Source organism: Sorex araneus, chromosome X (assembly GCF_027595985.1).
Source record: "Sorex araneus isolate mSorAra2 chromosome X, mSorAra2.pri, whole genome shotgun sequence".
In the NCBI taxonomy this organism is placed as follows: domain Eukaryota; kingdom Metazoa; phylum Chordata; class Mammalia; order Eulipotyphla; family Soricidae; genus Sorex; species Sorex araneus.
In genome coordinates, this window is record NC_073313.1 from 337,609,433 (window position 1) to 337,627,100 (window position 17,668).

Consider the following 17,668-nt stretch of genomic DNA (forward strand, 5'->3'; position numbering starts at 1 on the left):
TTCTCCAATGCGGAGGCTGCTTACTTCATGGATGTCTGAGCATCCAGTGGAACTACAAGAGGGTCACAGATCCTGAGCGGCACTCAGTTGGCGTTCAGGAAAGGCTGTGCCTCCTTCACCCCAGCTAGTGGCTGAGCTGGGAAGGGTGTCTATGCGAACAGAACAATCTGCAATAGAACCTGCATAGACAAACAGAACCTTGCTAAAGCCCTTTGGCACAGGCCCTCCTCATCTGAATCTGGGGATGCAGCCAAGACTTAGAAAACGGGGTTAAAGAGTAGGAGAATCTCAGGAGGAAAACCTGAGATCCCTGGGTGATGGCACTTCCCATTGGGGGTGTTGATACAGACACGCAGCGAAAAGCACAGAAAAACAAGGAGCTGAGAGAGGGGAGCAGAAGCGAGGATGGATCGTGGTGTGCCTCTCTGGAGGCTAGAATTGAGGGCTTCAAAAACTGTTACCTGAGTTCTAAGTTTTATCATATCCGCTTCCATCTGGGAGTTGGATTCATTAAGCTCCTTAATTTCTTCATCTAACTGTTTGATTTCTTCATCGTTCTCTATACCTGAAATGCAAATATAAGTAAGTTAAGAATATTGCACATGAAAGGATTAAGGTTCAGGCTTTGAAAGTTTGAGCATTTGTTCCTATCATAGTCGGGGATGGCATTTGCTGGGGAAATACTAATTGATTTTAAAAGTCACAGCCTTTCAATTCTCCCACCCTCCTGACTATATGAAGACCCCCTAAAGAGCCAAACAAATCTATGGCAAGTATACAGCTCCCCTCTCCCCCATAATGAAAACTTCATCTCTGGAGACTAATGAAACCAAGCTCAGAGTAGCCCCGCCTTCCCTCAGCAGAAACCATGGTGGTCCTGAATGCTGATATACTTGCTGATGACTTCTGTTGATCCTCCCTCTCTCTATTCTCTGTGTATCTCTGTTTGTCCCTCTCTCTTCTTACAGCTCCCTGTCTCTGTCTCTCTTTTCTCTACCATTCTAGGAATGTACCAGGCTCTGAGGCACAGCAGCAAACCAGGCTGACAGAGTCTCTCTTCTTAGAAAACTTAGACACAAAGCAGGGAATCAAAAAACAGCCCTGTGATTCATCTGAGATCAAAGGACTGTCTGCAGAGCAGGCTGATAGGAAGAGGAGGAGAGGCAATAGATACATGCCAGAAAGGGGCTTTGAATATGCAACCCTGGACTAATAAAACATAATTTCTGAATTACTGAAAGTGCATTACTGACAGCCCTACCAAATTGTGCAGGGCACACTGGGTGGGGACCTTCAGCTTTGTCACCTGTCTGAGCCACGTCCTGGTGGGTGGAAGAATGAGGAGGTTCTCCAGCATGTGCTCTGGGTATGGGTCAGCACTGATCTCTTGGGACACAGAGATGAGCGACTGTCTTCATAGGGGCACTGTGAGTGTCAGCTCAAAGGACTGGTGGTAGCATCACATCACCTGGCTTAAGAAGCCTGGATTTCTTTCTAACTTAGTCTCAGGTCTCACACAGTCAAATGTTCAGAGGGAAAGGTGAGGAGGAATCATACAAAATGACATTGCCCTAGACAATCCAGGATATTGGATGTTGCCCCCTCTCTCAAACCAAGAGGCAATGCCTCCAGCCAGGGGCAAACAGTGTGCAGATGTTGGGGGGCAGACAATCAACAACAATTTTAGAAACACTGTGAAGACCATGTGAAGAGGGAGTCTCTAACCCCCTCCCCCACCCCCTCACATCACAAAGATAAATACTGTGAAGTCAGTGAGGTTGGATCTGAGTTGTTATTTTCAGTAGATTATGAAGAAAAAGAGGGGGAAATAAAGAGCTTGGAAAAAAGTCACCTTCTTGGCAAGAATTTCATTTCTTCTTCAACTTTGCCTTAACTCAGAAGAGCAGCGAAGAGAATGTTCTATGTGACTTGCCACTTGGTTATCCTTCCTTTGCAATTGTGATTTCCTAGAAATTAGTCTGTGTGGAAGCAAGTTCCACAGGCTCAGGGAGCTTCAAGAACAGGGTCACACTTTATTCCTGTTTTGGTTTGCCCCAGCTGGGACCCTGAAGGACCAGTTGTGGCCATTGGCAGTTGCACATCTGACCCTACTCAGACATTCAGCCCTCAGGGGTTGTCCCCCTGGCAGTCACGCATAGCACAGCCTCCTTTTGTATTAAGTCTACCCCCTCCACCCCAAGCAATTCAAAATCTTAATAAAAAGGACTGCCAAGAATAAACTTTGACCTTTCCCAGGGGTAGAAACAATTTCTCCACTTCTATAAGCTTTTGGAACTTGGAATTTGGATGGATCAAGGTAATGTAGCTAATAGTTGGCACACAGGAGGTCTCAGTGAAGGTGGTAGCCAATGTAATTATTGTTCTGTACAAGCTCAGTAGATCTTAAGATAAGAAGACTCAGGGCATAAAATGCTGTATTTGTAAAGCCACTAAATCAATTTATTATTAACAAGGATTTGGGGCCTGGGAGACAACTCAGGGGTCAGGGCACCTGCCTTGCATTCACAAGACTCAGAGCTTTATCCCAACATCTACATTCCCTTCTCCTTTGAGCCCTCAGGTCCCTGTGCCTGTTTACCAAGAAAAGCTTTACTGGGCTCAAGCAGCACCTCATTGCTGGGCCTTGAGCAATGAACTATCTAGCCTGGTTTACGGAGTATCTTGAAAGGGATCCACAGGTACCCTGAGCACTGCCTGGGAGCCCACTGCATATAAAACAAGGCAAAACTAAAACATCATTCACCAAACAAGAGCATCCAACCCCCTAACCCAAACCAAGGATTCAATACAAGACAAAAACAACACCCCTAAGACAAACAAAAGCACCCACACTCAAACCACAAAACCAAACCAAAGATGCATCAAGGAGCCACATTCTTTAAATGCATTCAGTGCAAATGCATTTTGAATACCTTTGACATAATCTGAGACCTAGAATAACATAAACACTCCAAACCCCTTAAGTTCTTGAGTTGCTGTGGGTAGATAGTCCAAGTGAATTTCTGTTAGGATTATTTTATGCCGTTTGGGTCATACTTGATGGTGTTCAGGGCTTACTTCTGACTCTGAGCCCAGGGATCACTCCCCTTGGGCTGTGGGATCACCTAGGGTGCCAGAGATCAAATCCAGGTCAGTTGTGTGCAAGGCAAACACCTTACCTGCTGTTACTGTTGCTCTGGTGTCTCAGAAATTAAGATTTCTGAGCAAATAACTGTTCATGTCATATTTTTTCAGGTTTTTAAGTTTGGTCAATTAAAAAAAAATTCTCCTCTTCATATATTTCACTGTGTCTGTGAAGACTAGAACTGTGTGGTGAAAGGTGCAAATCAAGTTCTCTATGAAGCTTAGAGTCCGTTTTCTCTTCTCCCAAGGGTAGAGTGAATTCCTTGCCTGTCACTGTTCTACATCACTGTGATCCCCCTCCAACATAACACAACGTAACAAGAGGGAATTAAAAACAAAACACAACAAGAGGGAATTCAAAACAAAAAACGACTCTTTTTCATTTGGGTAGGGACCATATACAGTGCTGAGAATCTAACCTGGGTTGGCCACGTGCAAGGCAAGCGCCTTACCCTCTATACTTTCTTTTCAGCCCTCCCTCATTCATCTTAATGTAGCTATCTAAAGGTTTTTTATTGTCAATTTAAAGAACTATCTACATGTACTTACATATGTATATGTTCCTTGCAGTGTATTGCAGAGTTCTTTCAAATATATATATATATATATATATATATATATATATATATTTCTAATAAAAGCACATGGGAATAAAATGCTTATAAAAGTTATTTCAAATGTCTATTCTAAAAAATTACCAAGAAAACAGACTTTCTTATCAAATCTTCAGATAAGATCCATTCTAGCCTAAAGTCATTGATATTTTTTCATTACTAATCAATTAATTTGCTGTGCTGGAAATGAAACCCAGGGCCTCACACATGTATGGCAGTAGCTATACCACTGGGGCATGGCCCCAGATATCAATGTCATTGTTATTGCCAATGAACACATTACACTGAGGTCCTGAGCTGGCCTCACTGGCTCTCTAAGGTTTGTCTTAGGAGGGAAGGATAGGTGAAGACGACATGGGTTTCTACCCAGAGGAAATCAGGGTCACAGGGCACTATTTGTTCCTGAAGCTACTTGCCTTCATCCCTTACCATCCTCTGGCCCTGGTTACTCCCCTGCCCTTTATCCTTTGTCTCTGCCTCTCTCCCTGTAACCTGAGTTTGCCTTTCCCTTCTAGGTCCAGGGAAAAAGCAATTTCTGTTCCTTCGGGCTGTTGGGATATCAAATGAGATAGAAGATAAATACACAGGAGTCCCTAGTACAAGTAAGCTGATTTTCTCAGACCTCAACGTTCTTTGACAAAAAATTTAGAGAGAAGAAAGTGGTGTTCATTTCCTTCTTTTCTAAAGGCTTGGCAAAGAAAAAAAAAAGGAGGGGAGGGATATACAGCCCCTCTCCAGGAAAAGGCACGAGTGAATTCTCTGGAGGGAGAACCCTCATAACACCAGATGCCCTGCCTCAGAAAGCCTTGCAGAAGATGAATTTCATAAGATCATTCAGTGGGACAAAGAAATTACTGGGAGTCTTTTTGGGAGGAAGTGAGAGAGAGAGCGCCAACTTTGCCTGAGATTTAAGAGAGGAAGAAAGCAAGCTAGATCTGGAAAGAGCTTTGGACATTGAAAATGGCTCCCTTCCCAGTCGGTGACTGCTTGGGAGAAAAGGCTGAAATCCGGACAAAGTCTTTCCTGCCTCCTCCCTTTGGCAACCTAAGCATAGACTCTTTGAGGTCGCTCTGCCCCCACCCCTCCAAACCAGGGTACAGAGGGAAGCATTCATGTATCATTTGTTATAGATGAAGCCAGAAAAGTGACCGCAGAGAAGGGTCCTCTCAGGATGTCTGAGGAAGGAGAGCGACAGAAACAGTCTATTCTGTCAGGCTGGGGCAATATCGAGCTCAGACTTTGTGGATTCAAGGATGGGGACACTTGCAGCGGACAATTTCATGGTCATGCTTGTCTCCTGAAGAGCAGCAGGGCATGTCCTGAGTTTTGCGCTTGAGTTATCCACACAAATACAGAGAGGGGCTGCAGTCACCTCTCTGGTGGGTACCTGGGCAGGTAGGAGGGAAGGGCTCCAGGTAGGCAGAGGTTTGGGAAGTCCTGGGCTTGTTATCCTGCTGCACATTCTCTGAAAAATCTGGGGCTTCCCTGAGGGCACATCTGTGGAGAGGTGTACACTGGAATCTAGAGCAGCAATAAACATTCCCATGCCGGGCTCCTGTCCCTGCCTGGAGCCGTGTGAAGTGGGCTCCAATACAGAGAAGTGGGCAAATAGCCAGGCAATGCTGAGTGCCAGGTTCCCAGCCAGGCGAAAGCCCGGCATTGCTTCTCCCACGAATATTCAGGCTGGTGACTTGTTTCTAACTCTCTAAGACATCAGAGTCCTTTCTGACGAAAGTGGTGCCCAGCAATTACAGGGCTGGGTTCTGAATTTCAGGGTCCCTGATAAAGAGAGGGCTTTTGGGAGAAGCCAGCTCAACCACTTACCCACCATCCCAGAATGAAGGACTGCTCCCCCAGGATGTGAAATCTGAGCTCTCAAGTTTTTATTCTCTTGCTTACTCTTTCCAATTTACTTCTCTCTCCCACCCTCACCCCCCCTCTCTCTTTCCCAATATCCTTGTGGCTCTCACTCATTCAAGGCAGTGCTCTACAACTGAGCCACCTCCCCATCTTCTTTATTTCTCTTTCATGCTGTCCTTTCATTGAACTGCTGTTCCCTTCATTAGTCAGTGATAAGCCTATCAAAATTCGGATTAATTTGTCTGGGGATTTTTACTTTAATGTCAGAGTTGTTTGGAGGAGGGATGAAATGTCAAGCTAAGAGTTTGGAGAAAAGTTCTGGGACTACTGTCTTTTTTTCTTCTTTTTTTTTTTTAACAGTGAACACTTGCTTCAGTAACTGGGAGGAGGCAGTGGACAGAGGTCATTCTTGGAGCCTCAAAGTGGGTCTTTTCACACTAGCCTGGGCCTGAGGGAGCGCATGCGGGCAGGACTGAGAGCTTCCCGAAGGTGATAATCTCCACTTCCCTGTCGCCTAACTGTGTTGAGCAGTGGAGGCAGTGCAGAATGCTGGGCATGCAGGAAGCCAAATCTTGGTGATACACATGTTGACATGTTGTGACTATAGCTGTTTCCAGGTAACCAACGGGCCACACGCTGAGATGTCTGCTGAGCTCCTGGTATAAGTTCAGGACTTTTAACAAATAGTCACAGGATCCATGAGGGCAGATGGCCCAGAAATCCTGCACCTCTAATCTGGGGACTCTCTGGGTTCCTGGTGCCAGAGGATGGGGAGGGAGGGGGGGAAGCAGACTTTGAGAGTCAGCTCATAGGCAGGATTCTCCTTGCAGCCAGATGTGTGGGATGGAGCATCTGTGATGAGTCCAAAGGCCCTCTGCATAGGACTGTGTGTGGGGGGCGGGGGGGGCAGGGCTTGGTTCATTTGAGGAGCTTGAGACTGGGGATGCCTGCTCAGAGCAGCTGCTCCACTGTTTCATGGCAAAGTCACACAATCCTCTCAAGGGACTGAGAAGGCCACGGGCTGCAATCACACCTCTTCCCTACTAGTTGAGAGAGTTCTGAGCGATGGTATCTCTAGTGCCATTTACCTGGAGGAAATACTATAAGGAAAGTCCTGCGAACTCGCAGACGCAGGAATCCATTGCTCCTTTGATGAGTTTTTATGTGTGTCTGTTTAAGGAAAACTTGCTGAATCCACATTGTTGATTCATTTGCTCTCAGGGCCAATAGCTTTCTGCGCCAGCCTGAAGGAAGCTCATCCAACCAGCATTTTCTACAGTTTTCACTCCCTCAGGCACAGCCCAGCTGCCTGGCCTTAAGAGCACCAGATAGTGATGCAAAAGGGAGGCTGGGACTCACTGACAATAGCAAAATTGCCAACAACAACAAAAGCCAACATTGTGTGTGTGTGGTGGGGTGGCGGGGCGGGGGCAGGGCGGGTGGGCGGGAATAAAACCCAGACCGTGAAAAGGACCGTTGTTGACAGGGTGAGCAGAAATCAGAAGGCAGAAGGAGGGTCTCTGAGATGTTTCTTAGGGGGAGCAGAGTGTTTTCACAACCTGGCTTCTGCCCACTACTCTTGGGGTCTGGATTCTCCTCTCAAGTCTTGGCACATGGGCGCTGGCAGCACCGACTCTTAGAAGGAAACGCTTTTTGCAGACTGGTTCGAGGAAACTGGACCCCAGAGAACTCCACCCGAAGAGTGACTGGGTGGGATATCTGCAGTCCGCCAGCCTGTCGGGAGAGGGGCCTTCTCGGTTCTGCGGTACCATGAGAGGCTCTGTCCGGTGGAGGCAGGAAACTGGGGCTTTTGGAATGCCAGGGAGAAAACTGCTTAGCACTGCCTGTGTCCCTGAAACTTGCATTTGTATCTTGACATGAGGTGGCACAGGAAAGCCGCCAGCCCAGGTGGTGGCTTCATAGGTGAGTGGGAATTGGCAAAGTGTCTGCTCTCTAGGAGAAGCAGTTGGGAGCCGTCCTGGGTGAGCAGGGGGCACTATGCCACTGTCCAGGGGAGTCACTGCCTGGCCTGTCCTTGAGGAGGGAGGGGCGGGGGAGTTACCATTGCTGGCTCGCTGCCTGATGGTCAGCATCTGTTCTCCTGATAGCTTTGCCTTCTTCATTGCGGACGTGGCTCGCGGGCATCCTGACAAGCTGTGGGTGAAAGACAACATGGCATTAGTCACAGGTGTCAGGGATGCCCCAAAAGCCCTGCAGAGGAAACAGAGTCATTTCATCAAAGTCGGCCCACCAGCATGGGGGCTCTGGGACAGCCAGTGTGCACACAGATGGAAGGGCCTTGTTGGCTGATCTCCAACAAGGCGGAGGGGGGAGGTTCATGGTCACCCCCGAGACACCCAGGCTGACTGTGTGACCTTGGTGGCATCCAGCAGGGGCTCTGAGTGGGGAGGGCATGCCTCTTCACTACCTCCCTTTTGGCGCTGCTTGGAATGTTCATATTGGTTTTTTAAAAAAATCTTCTTAGTCTGGTCAATGTCAAATTCTGAATGCTGGGTCATGGGTTATCCCGAGGCACCATGGCTTCTGCACCAGGCGGGGGGGTGAGTGGGAGAACTGCCTTTACAGATTGTGCCTTCCCCTCTCTTCCTTCCTCTGTGCAAACTGAGGATGAGCCTCTCCCTCAGTGCCTTCTCTGGAGCCCATGCAGGACTCCATACGTGAATGAAACAAGAAAATTCCTATCTGGATAATGTGTTTCCATTGTGAGTGTGCCCGATCTTGCCTGTTTAATGCTTTTTCTATAAGATGTGGCATTTGCTGATATCATATATGCACACTTTTGCATTTCATCTGCCTAGTTGGTGCTGGATGCCCCCCGACCTTGGCAAGGGGATGCTGTTAAGAATTTCTATTCCCTAGTAGAAATAAGTACTGGGAGGTTGGCTCCATGGCTTGGAAGCTGGTCTCACATTCTGGGGAAAAAGGCAGCTCAGATAGAGAAGGGAACACCAAGTGAAATGTGGTTGGAGATCCCGCCTGGGAAGGGAGATGCGTGCTGAAAGTAGACTAGAGACTGAACACGATGGCCACTCAATACCCCTATTGCAAACCACAACACCCAATTGGAGAGAGAGAACAAAAGGGAATGCCCTGCCACAGAGGCAGGGTTGGGGGGGGAGATGGGATTGTGGGGTGGGAGGGATACTGGGCTTATTGGTGATGGAGAATGGGCACTGGTGGAGGGATGTGTTTGCGAACATTGTATGAGGGTAAAACAAGCTCGAAAATGTGTGAATCTCATTGTGATTCACTAATTAAGAATAAAATAAATTTAAAAAATATATAACACTCATTCACCACACGCCCATCACAAAAAAAAATAATTTTTATTCCCCTGTGGCATCAGTGGGAGGGGGATGCCACAGCTATTAGGAAAGTTGATGGAATGCCTGTTTTCCTCAGGTGAGGCTGCTTTAGGGATGCAGACAGACGTCTCTAATACTCTTTCTGATGAGGACTGTTCGGTTCCTAGGAGAACCTAAGTTGGTACAAGAGATTTTCTCACTGTGCTTTTCAGGTGCCTTTGATGTGCTGTGGCTGGTGTTTGTGTCTGGTAACTGGCCTGGCCTATCTGAGCTGTGACATAACATGGGGTCCTGCTGTTCCCAGGAGCATGTGGGAGTGAGTTAAGTAAGCCAAAGTTTCTGTTGCTGTTCCTAGATTTAGGGAGGATGGGGTTCTAAGGACTTTAGCCAGTGACGTCACCACCCGAGTCTTTTTTTCTTCCTTTGCTCATTAAAATGCCAGGAAGCATGGATACTCCCATCCCCCAAGACACCATAGGAGGAGAACAGGAAGCAGTCAGGGTTCCTAAATTCTACAAAGTAGGTGCTCAACACTGAACCCAAAGCCTACTTCCACCTCAAGGCTATTCTCTGGGCCACCAGCCAAATGGAAGTTTCCTGAACCGACATGACCTCAGTTCTGACCCCTCCCTGCTCCCTGTCCATATAGGAGGTTGTGTCTTGAGAGTCTCCCACATCTCAGCACAGCTCCACCCATACACTGTCCTGTCACACACCGGTCCCTCTGGGAGCAGTGTCCACTGCTCACATCCTTGGGGTCTCTGCGAGCTGGGTGCCTCTGAAGAGTATACACTGGCTGCCTGGCAGAACCCACAGAGGGCTCAGTCTGTCTGCACTGGACCCTCTCGGTCCTTACCACTTTTCTCAGTTGACAGAAGCAGGGCCTCTTGGGTCCCCTGTGCCCTGGCCCAGGCCTGGGTCAGCAGGAGTTCCCTGCCTATGCAGTTTCAGGTTTTGGGGTGCGGGTGGTGAGGGGGGAGGTGATGGTGGAGGTCACTGGACTGGCCCAGTTGGTATCCCAGTTTCCATTCATCTAGACTGTCCTTTCCTGGGCTTGTTCCCCAGAGGCCCCTCAATGCTTGTCTGCCCTCAATGCTTGCGCCCATGAGGTCTCTCCCCAACCAGAATTCTCTCCTGAAGATCAGCATAAACCAGCTGTAAGATGGCACACAGGGAGGGAACGATCCAAAGGAATGCACAGTAAGTCAGAGGCCAGACCCAGGAACGGGACTCAGGGATTTCCGTGCGAAACTAGATTGGCAGATCCAGGCACTTGGCCCCACAGCCGAATGTCCTGGAAACCAGTGGAAGTATATTTCCAGACCCACACGGAGGTGCAGGATCAGATCTCCATCTTAGGTCGCTTCTCTCAGTTTTCAGTTCATAAAAATGCCAGGGGAGGTATGACAAATAACGGGACCATTGAAGGAGCAGGAGGCTTCTCCAAGAGCTGGGAACTAAATTAGGAGACAAAGGCAGGCCCAAAGAACGATGCGTTTTGTTCAAACATGCCTGCACTCAGTGCTTCCCATTCCGATCCAGTGACTGCATCCAGCGCGGGTCAAATTTGGAAGTCAGCGCTGCCGCTCACTCGCCTGGATTCCGGCATGGGCACGGGGAGGCCCTGCGTGTCACCTCGTGGGGACTCGTGCCAACCTTCTCCGTGGTGCCAGACTCCTGGGGCTGCTGGTCCAGAGATTGCAGGAAAATGTCCACACCCCAGTCTGCTGCCAGGAAGCTGGTCTGAGTGGTCTCAGGAGGCGAGTGCCCTTCTGAGACTGTCCACCGATGGCCCCCTCCAGAAACGTTTCTAGTTAAAGCTGCATAGCTTTGCAGTGCAGGACTGGGGATGTCCTCGATCTTAGCCCCAGGTTGCTCTGTGCAGCAAAGAGTTAAGCTCCGTCTTGCCGTCCCGGGCCCCAGACGTCTGGCACTGGCGCCAGCATCAGGAATTCCAGTGCTGCTTCCAGGGAAAGCTGCAGGAGGACAGCAGGGGAGATGGGGTGGGCCCGGAATTTTTTTTTTTTTATCAGGACCTCGGCTCCACAAGTACTTTCTTCAGGAGAATCTGACACCTGGAAAGGGCTAAGCCCAAACTCCTTGGAGATGTGCTCAGAAGGCACAGGGAGGGGTGATAGCACGCAGAAAGGGAACCAAAGTTTTAGAGGATGTAAGGTTATGTTTCTTGGGAGACTTTTTTTTTTTAATGGGGGAGAGGGATCTTTTTCTTTTTTCTTTTATGGTTTTAGATTGCAGGTTGCTAAGGGGTGACGCTCACGCTGAAGTGGATCTGTGGCAGCTGCTCAAAAACCTACAGGATGCTGGGGATCAAACCAGGCCTTCCTGCTGCAGAAGCATGTGCTCCGGCCCCTGGAGCCACCACCCTGACCTCATTGGGAGACTTGGTGCACTGCCCAGAAAGTGTTTGGGGAGGGAGAGAATGTGGGAGCCAAGAACCCCGACAAGGAGGACCAAGGAAGGCCCAGGGTGTGAGAACTGATTCTGTCCGGGAGATGCCCGGAGGGGCAGAAGCTACTCTTCGGGAGTCAGACCAAGCTCCTTTCGTGCCATTTACAGTTCCAGTCTTGCAGGGCGAATCCCCTCAGAACTGAATGTCTTCTAGAGGGGATCTTCCCAGCCGAGCCCACAGGGAACCCCTACGCGAAGGCACCGCCCCGAGCTATAACATGCTCTATGAATTTTGATGGTCTCCGAAGTATTGCCCAGGTCAACAGGACTTGCCGGAGCTGGCAGCCACCCCTCGTGACTCAACACTGGTGAACACCGTCCTTGCCTTGCTGCCCGGGACTCTAGCAATATTCTGATTTTTCCCTCCTGTGCCTGACAGCAGGCTCCAGAGCCACGGAGAGAGGAAGAGCTCTGGGCAGGAAGCCCTGTGCAGAGAGATCTGGGCCCTTCAGGGCAGGGTGGGGTTCAGTGGCAGCCCCCACGCGTGGCAGCAGAGTGAGTGAATGTTGGGGGGTGGCAGCAGCGGAGTGGGTAAAAGTTGGGGGCAGAAGGCTTGGTCACTATGTCTTTTTCTCTCACTTGTCTGTCAGGACCCCTGCAGAAATGTCTTTTCCGCGGGTTTTTTCTCAGACATTCTTTTCCTAACAGCACTTTTTTTTGGGGGTCACACCTGGCGATGCACAGGGGTTACTCCTGGCTCTGCACTCAGGAATTACTCCTGGCGGTGCTCAGGGGACCATATGGGATGCTGGGAATTGAACCCGGGTCGGCCGCATGCAAGGCAAACACCCTACCCACTGTGCTATCGCTCCAGCCCCCTCCTAACAGCACTTTAATAGTCACCGCTGAAGTACAGGGTGCCAAAACTGATCCCCCTGGTGAGTGCCAAAAGCCCTGTGCACTGAGAGAACACAACCTGTGTCACGCGGCCCCTTTCCAACTGAGTGGCATGTTCTCACAACAGGGCCGGTGCACAGTGCGCTGAGAAATCCAATGGTCACACAGTGCCACTGTTCTGTGGGCACAGTCAGTGCTCTGTGGTCACGGTATTATGTGGTCAGTATCTAGTGGTTAAATAGTGTCTTGGTGACCAGTGTCCTAGTGGCCAGTGTCCTGCATCTAGTGGCTGTGCCTCTGTCCACATATGTCCTCCCAGGCAGATGCCCCATTCTGGATTGTTCCACAAGGACCTTGACTAACTAGATGCAATTTTCTTATTACAGTGGGTCTCACCAGACCTTCCACAGAACTCAAAACCAAGATCTTCTGAAAATCTCAGATTTGTACCCTGTTTTACTTGCAAGGTTTAACAATTTTCTTTCTCCCAACTTCTCTCTTCAGGCTGCTTTTTCAGAAACACCTACTATTCAGTCAAATAAATAGTTCTATCTTTACAAAGATATTTAATCTCTTCTTATAAACTTGCATGTATTCTTTTTCTTATGTCAATATATTGACTATTTATTATGCAATTAATTACATTTATACTTCCAGTATATATTCTAAGTATAGACTTGAAAAGTAAAAAATTTAAAGCATTTATTCTTGCTTGGAAAAATCATTTCTTAATCTTGTTTTATTGGATGATGAGCACAACACATTATAGCATCTTATGTCTTTTTTTCTGTTTAACGGCAAAGGAAACATTTAAAAATATTTTTTGTTTTTTCCCAGAAATGTTTGTTTTCTTGAGGGTTTCTTTTTTTTAAATTTTGGTGGTGGTGGTGTGTTGTGGTCTGTGTGTGCAGGGGAGGGGGTCACACTTAGCTGTGCTCAGAACTTACTCCTGAGTCAGGGGTCACGCCTGGCAATGCACGAAGAACCATATGGGGTGCTGAGGATAGAATCCAGTTCAACTCAAGCATTTTATCTGCTGGGCTATCTCTCTGGCTCCTTTTCTCTGAATTTTAGTTTATTTTAATCTCTGTTGCATTATTATTGTGCTTTCTTAGAAAACTGTTGTTGTTGTTGTTGTTGTTGTTGTTGTTGTTTTTTAAGATTGACATTTAACTTTCTGCTTTGTTTTTTTTTTCCTTTTACTGTTGCTGGTGTGGAATCAGGGATTCCACGCCTGGGTGACAGTTCTCATTGATGGGTCACCCTTGAGGTGCCAGGGTGGATCGCAAAGGCCATGGCCGAGCTAGCACTCAGTTATGTGGGCGGGGCAGGGAATCAAACTCTCAACCTTGGGCATGCAAGGCAGGAGAGCTACTGCTGCACCCCACCCTGGTCCTGTCTGAGGGGGCTCGCCATGTCCACATTCTTGAATGGCTGTCACTCTGTCCATCATTTCCATCCCCTGTATCAGCAGCCCTGGCCCTTCTCTCCATCTCTGGTTGCAGGGTGGTGCGTGGACGCAAGTCTAGGGGGCTCAGTGCCACAGTGCTTCCCATGGGCACCCACTTCAGAAAAGGCTTCGCTCCTGATGGCCTGCATCACGGCCCAGGCCTTCCTTTTTCTGTGGAGCGAGGGAGAGTGTCTGGTGGGGGCTCTGAAGCCCAGCCCCTTTGGGTCAAGGTTCCCAGGTAGGGCATCCAGGGATGGCTCAGTGGCAAAAAGCTTCTGACTCGCCAGAGCGGGACCATGCAATCTCTGTCCTGTGCACTGAGCAGTTCCTGTGGCTCTGCTGTCGGGGATCTGTAGGGTCCCACTGTGTGTGTGCAACCAGCCGTGCACAGTGGAGCATGCCTGAGCACTGCCGCAGAAGATGTGTGAACGCAGTGGCCCGCTGCATCCCACACCCTCCCCCAACGTGCTACAATTAGCCTGTGTGAGAGTGTTCCAGCTGAACTGTGCATGCTAGGGAGCACTGCAACCAAGACTAGAGCACCCCCAGCAAGTGTGGGGTAAGCCCTGTTCCCTGCAGCAAGCCCCAAGGGAAAGGGCAGGGATGGAGAAGAGTGTCAGACACTCCCTGGTTCTGCCCTGGACCTGAACCCCCACTGCAGGGTCCCAGGAGTCCTCCTCTGTGGATGTGGGGGCTCCTCCTCCTGGCTCCCCTCCTGTCTCTTCTCTGCCTCCATCCCTGCCTTCCTTGGAAGCAGGAAGCTATAGTGTCAGTCCCGGCTCCAGTGCCTCCTTCGGCACTGCAGGCCCCAGTTCCCTGTAGGCGGGATGGAACGCTCTGCTTCCTTTCATTTGCATTTTGTGGATCTATCAGGGTGATTGTTTCCCCCCTGCACAGCCCAGGGTTGCTTCCTGCATCAGGTGCTATGGACTCTGATCCCCTTTTACTGAGGTTTGTGCTATTGTCTACAGCTTCTTTTGGCTGAGTACTCAGGCTATGCACGACACCCATCTCTTCTCCTTCTGCGACACACCCCATCTGTCTGAAATTCAGACGTCTTGATAAGGTGTGGCCACCCTGTCACCAAGGAAAACCCCAGGGTGGCAGTGGGAGGTGGGGGGATGCAGAAGAGTTGCTGGGATTTCCTTGAGAGGTCTCTCTTAAGGGAGCAGATCTTGCCCCATAGACAAAGGTGGAAGTTCCAAGAGTCAGATGGGGATGGGGGTGGGATAGGGTGATAGAGAGAAGTCGGGGTCCTGATGGTCCCGGAGCCTTCAGAAGGACCTCACAGCCCGTGTATTATGGGAAGGGTTTTCTCAGAAACTCTTGGTGGTCCTCTGCTGCTGACATGGGACTTTCATCTGCACAGACACCAAAGAAGCCAGCTCTTGTTTTGTCCTGCGGGACATGCACCACTGAATAGGGACTTACTTGTTGCCTGGGTGCATTGCATTCTACAACTGAAATGTTGACACCCTAATCTCTGAAACTTGTGACCTTATAATTGTATATTCTTGTTTTTCAGGGGCCAGAGAGGTGGGCACACCAGGTTGTGCTAGGGAATTACTCCTAGCTCTGTGTTCAGGATCATTTATGGCAGGCTCAGGGGTCCATATGTGGTGCTGGGGATTGAACCCAGGTCAACCATACTTTTACTTGCTGTACTATCTATATCTCAGATATAGATTTGTTTGTTTATTTGTTTATTTTTTGTGGGGTGTAGTACACCCAGGGTCACACTTAGGGGATATTCCTGGGTCTGTGCTCAGGGGTCACTCCTGGCAATACTTGGGAACCAGATGTGATGCTGGGGGATTGAACCAGGGTTTGGCTACATACCGGACAAGCCCCTTAGCCCTATGCTAGCTCTCCAGTCCTGTGTCCTTATTTGGAAGTTGGTATTAGCAGAAAATCAAGTGATATGGATCAGGCCCGGAGCCCACGCCCTGTGTCCTGGAGAGAAGACACAGACCTAGTGAGTCATGTGATGAAGCAGCCAGAGACTGGAGGGATGGCCAGCAAGAGGGAAACCCCAGAGACCCCAGAGGGAGCTGGCCCTGCCCAGGGCTTGATTTCCCACTTAGCACACTAGGATCTGAGAAGATACATTTGTGATGTTTTTGAGGGTAGTCTAGAAAACTAGCACAATCCGATTTGTTCACTATTTCTGAGTGCAGCTTATTCTCCATTTTCCTATAAGATTTTAATTCTGTCTGTGTGTCTCTGTCTCTGTCTGTCTGTCTTTCTCTCTGTCTCTCTCTCTCTCTCCTCATACCTGACAATGCTCAGGGGACCCTGGATGTCAAGGATGTATCCCCGGTCCAGCTGCTGATGCTGAGCACTCTCTGGACCACTGTTCTCTTAGCATGCAACTCGAATAGTCTGTAAATGAATATAAGCTTTTACTTTGAGTTGCCCCAAGCAGCATGGACATGGAGGAAACAGGTTAGAATCCAGGGGATCCACAGTACCAGGTTCACAGACTCAGAGGTGCAGCCTCAGGTTTGGGAGTGTAGCTGCCTGAGCCCACTCATGAACTCCTCCTCCACTGGTTCTGCATATGGCCTGGGCAGGGTCAGAGTTCCCAGAGAGAAGCAATGAGAAGGGGCTGCAGCGAGTGTAGACTGGAGTCCTAGAGAAGCTCATGGGCAGGAGTGCTGAGGGCAGCAGAGCGACAAGGCTTCCAGAAAGGAGGGAAGGAGGGGGAACCTTGGCCATGCAGTGCCCCTTAGCACAGGCCAGCAGAGACCTCTTGGGTCAAAGGCCCCAGTCTCATGTGGCATCTTGCGACCCTGTTGCCAGCTGAACCTGTGGTCTGAAAACCAGTGGTCTGGACCCAGAATGTGGCCCTAGTGACAGAGCACACACCTCGCATGGAGGAAGCTCTGGATTCTCTCCCGGTCCATGGCGGGGGTGTGTGCTGCCCCCAACCCAGACACTGCAAACCAAAACTTGATCCCTCTGCCATAGTGATCCTTTGTAACAAACTAACCCTGGGTCGTGGCCCTCCTGTGGTGGCTCAGGGTGCTTTTAGTTTGGGTCCCAAACAAATTCAGCATCCCCTCCAAGGCTAATTTAAAGACCAGCGATCAACACTATTCTAGTTGTGATGCATGTTGTTATTTTTGGAAGACTGTACTAGTATTTTGCAGATGAGACTTCAATCTATTCTCCCAAACATATATAGTCCATTGGGTCTCCCCACTCTCCCCCACTTCTCTGAAACCATGGGGCCTGAGCACATGCATGTCCTGAGTGCAGCAGAGCTCCTTGTTCTTGGCAAAACTGAGTTCTAGAATGTCCCTTCCTGCATTGTCTCAGAGCCAGATCAGTGTAGAGTATGGAGCTTCTATAAGATACAAGTAGAGCAGGAGGTAAATGCTGTTTTCTGAGTACTGGGGTGCAAAGGCCCGGGGCAGGCCAGCTCTGCTTCCCAGCAAATATGTGAGCACAACCGGCAGATAGTCCTGGGTAACATTTCTGCATCAGTAAGGAGGCCCTGGCACAGCACAAGAAGAGAAACTCTGCTTTCCTCAAAAGGCCACTGGGATTGAACCCAGAACCTGCTAGTGAGCCTCACCACGAGTTCCGGAGCTGAGAGCAGAGTTCACACCACTCACTATGCTCCTCTGTGGGCCCCAGGCCTGGACAAAGGACCGTGTTCCGGATTCCTTCCCTGGACTTTGCGGCCCTTTAGTGAAAACTGGCAAGAAGGCCAGTTAGGAAGCAGAACACAGCCCAGTGCATTGCTGCCTGCTCTGTCCACGGGCGGCTGTGGGACCATTGTGATGTACCTGTGCATGTCAGACCTTAACTGTCCACTCATGGGGTGCGCCCCACCCTGGCAAACACCAGGGATCTCCCACTTGCATCTTCTCATGGGCCCTTTGAGGTTCCCTCTCAAGGTGGATGTTGAAACTGAAGTTTTCATTCACAACTGTGATCTGTCAAATACTGAATCCAGAGAT

General features: G+C 49.4%; 1 protein-coding gene across 24 annotated transcripts in view; it reads right to left on the reverse strand.

The window, feature by feature from the left end:
- MYT1L (myelin transcription factor 1 like) overlaps window positions 1-17,668 on the reverse strand; it is a 513,839-nt gene that overhangs the window by 10,418 nt on the left and 485,753 nt on the right. For 20 of the 24 annotated variants that reach the window (XM_055120044.1, XM_055120037.1, XM_055120036.1 and 17 more), the window contains 2 exons: window positions 7,681-7,772; window positions 456-565 (listed from right to left, as the gene is read on the reverse strand). In XM_055120044.1, the coding sequence (XP_054976019.1) occupies window positions 456-565; window positions 7,681-7,772 (202 nt within the window). The remainder of the gene's footprint in view (window positions 1-455; window positions 566-7,680; window positions 7,773-17,668) is intronic. The other 4 variants (XM_055120040.1, XM_055120041.1, XM_055120033.1 and 1 more) reach the window with 1 other exon arrangement.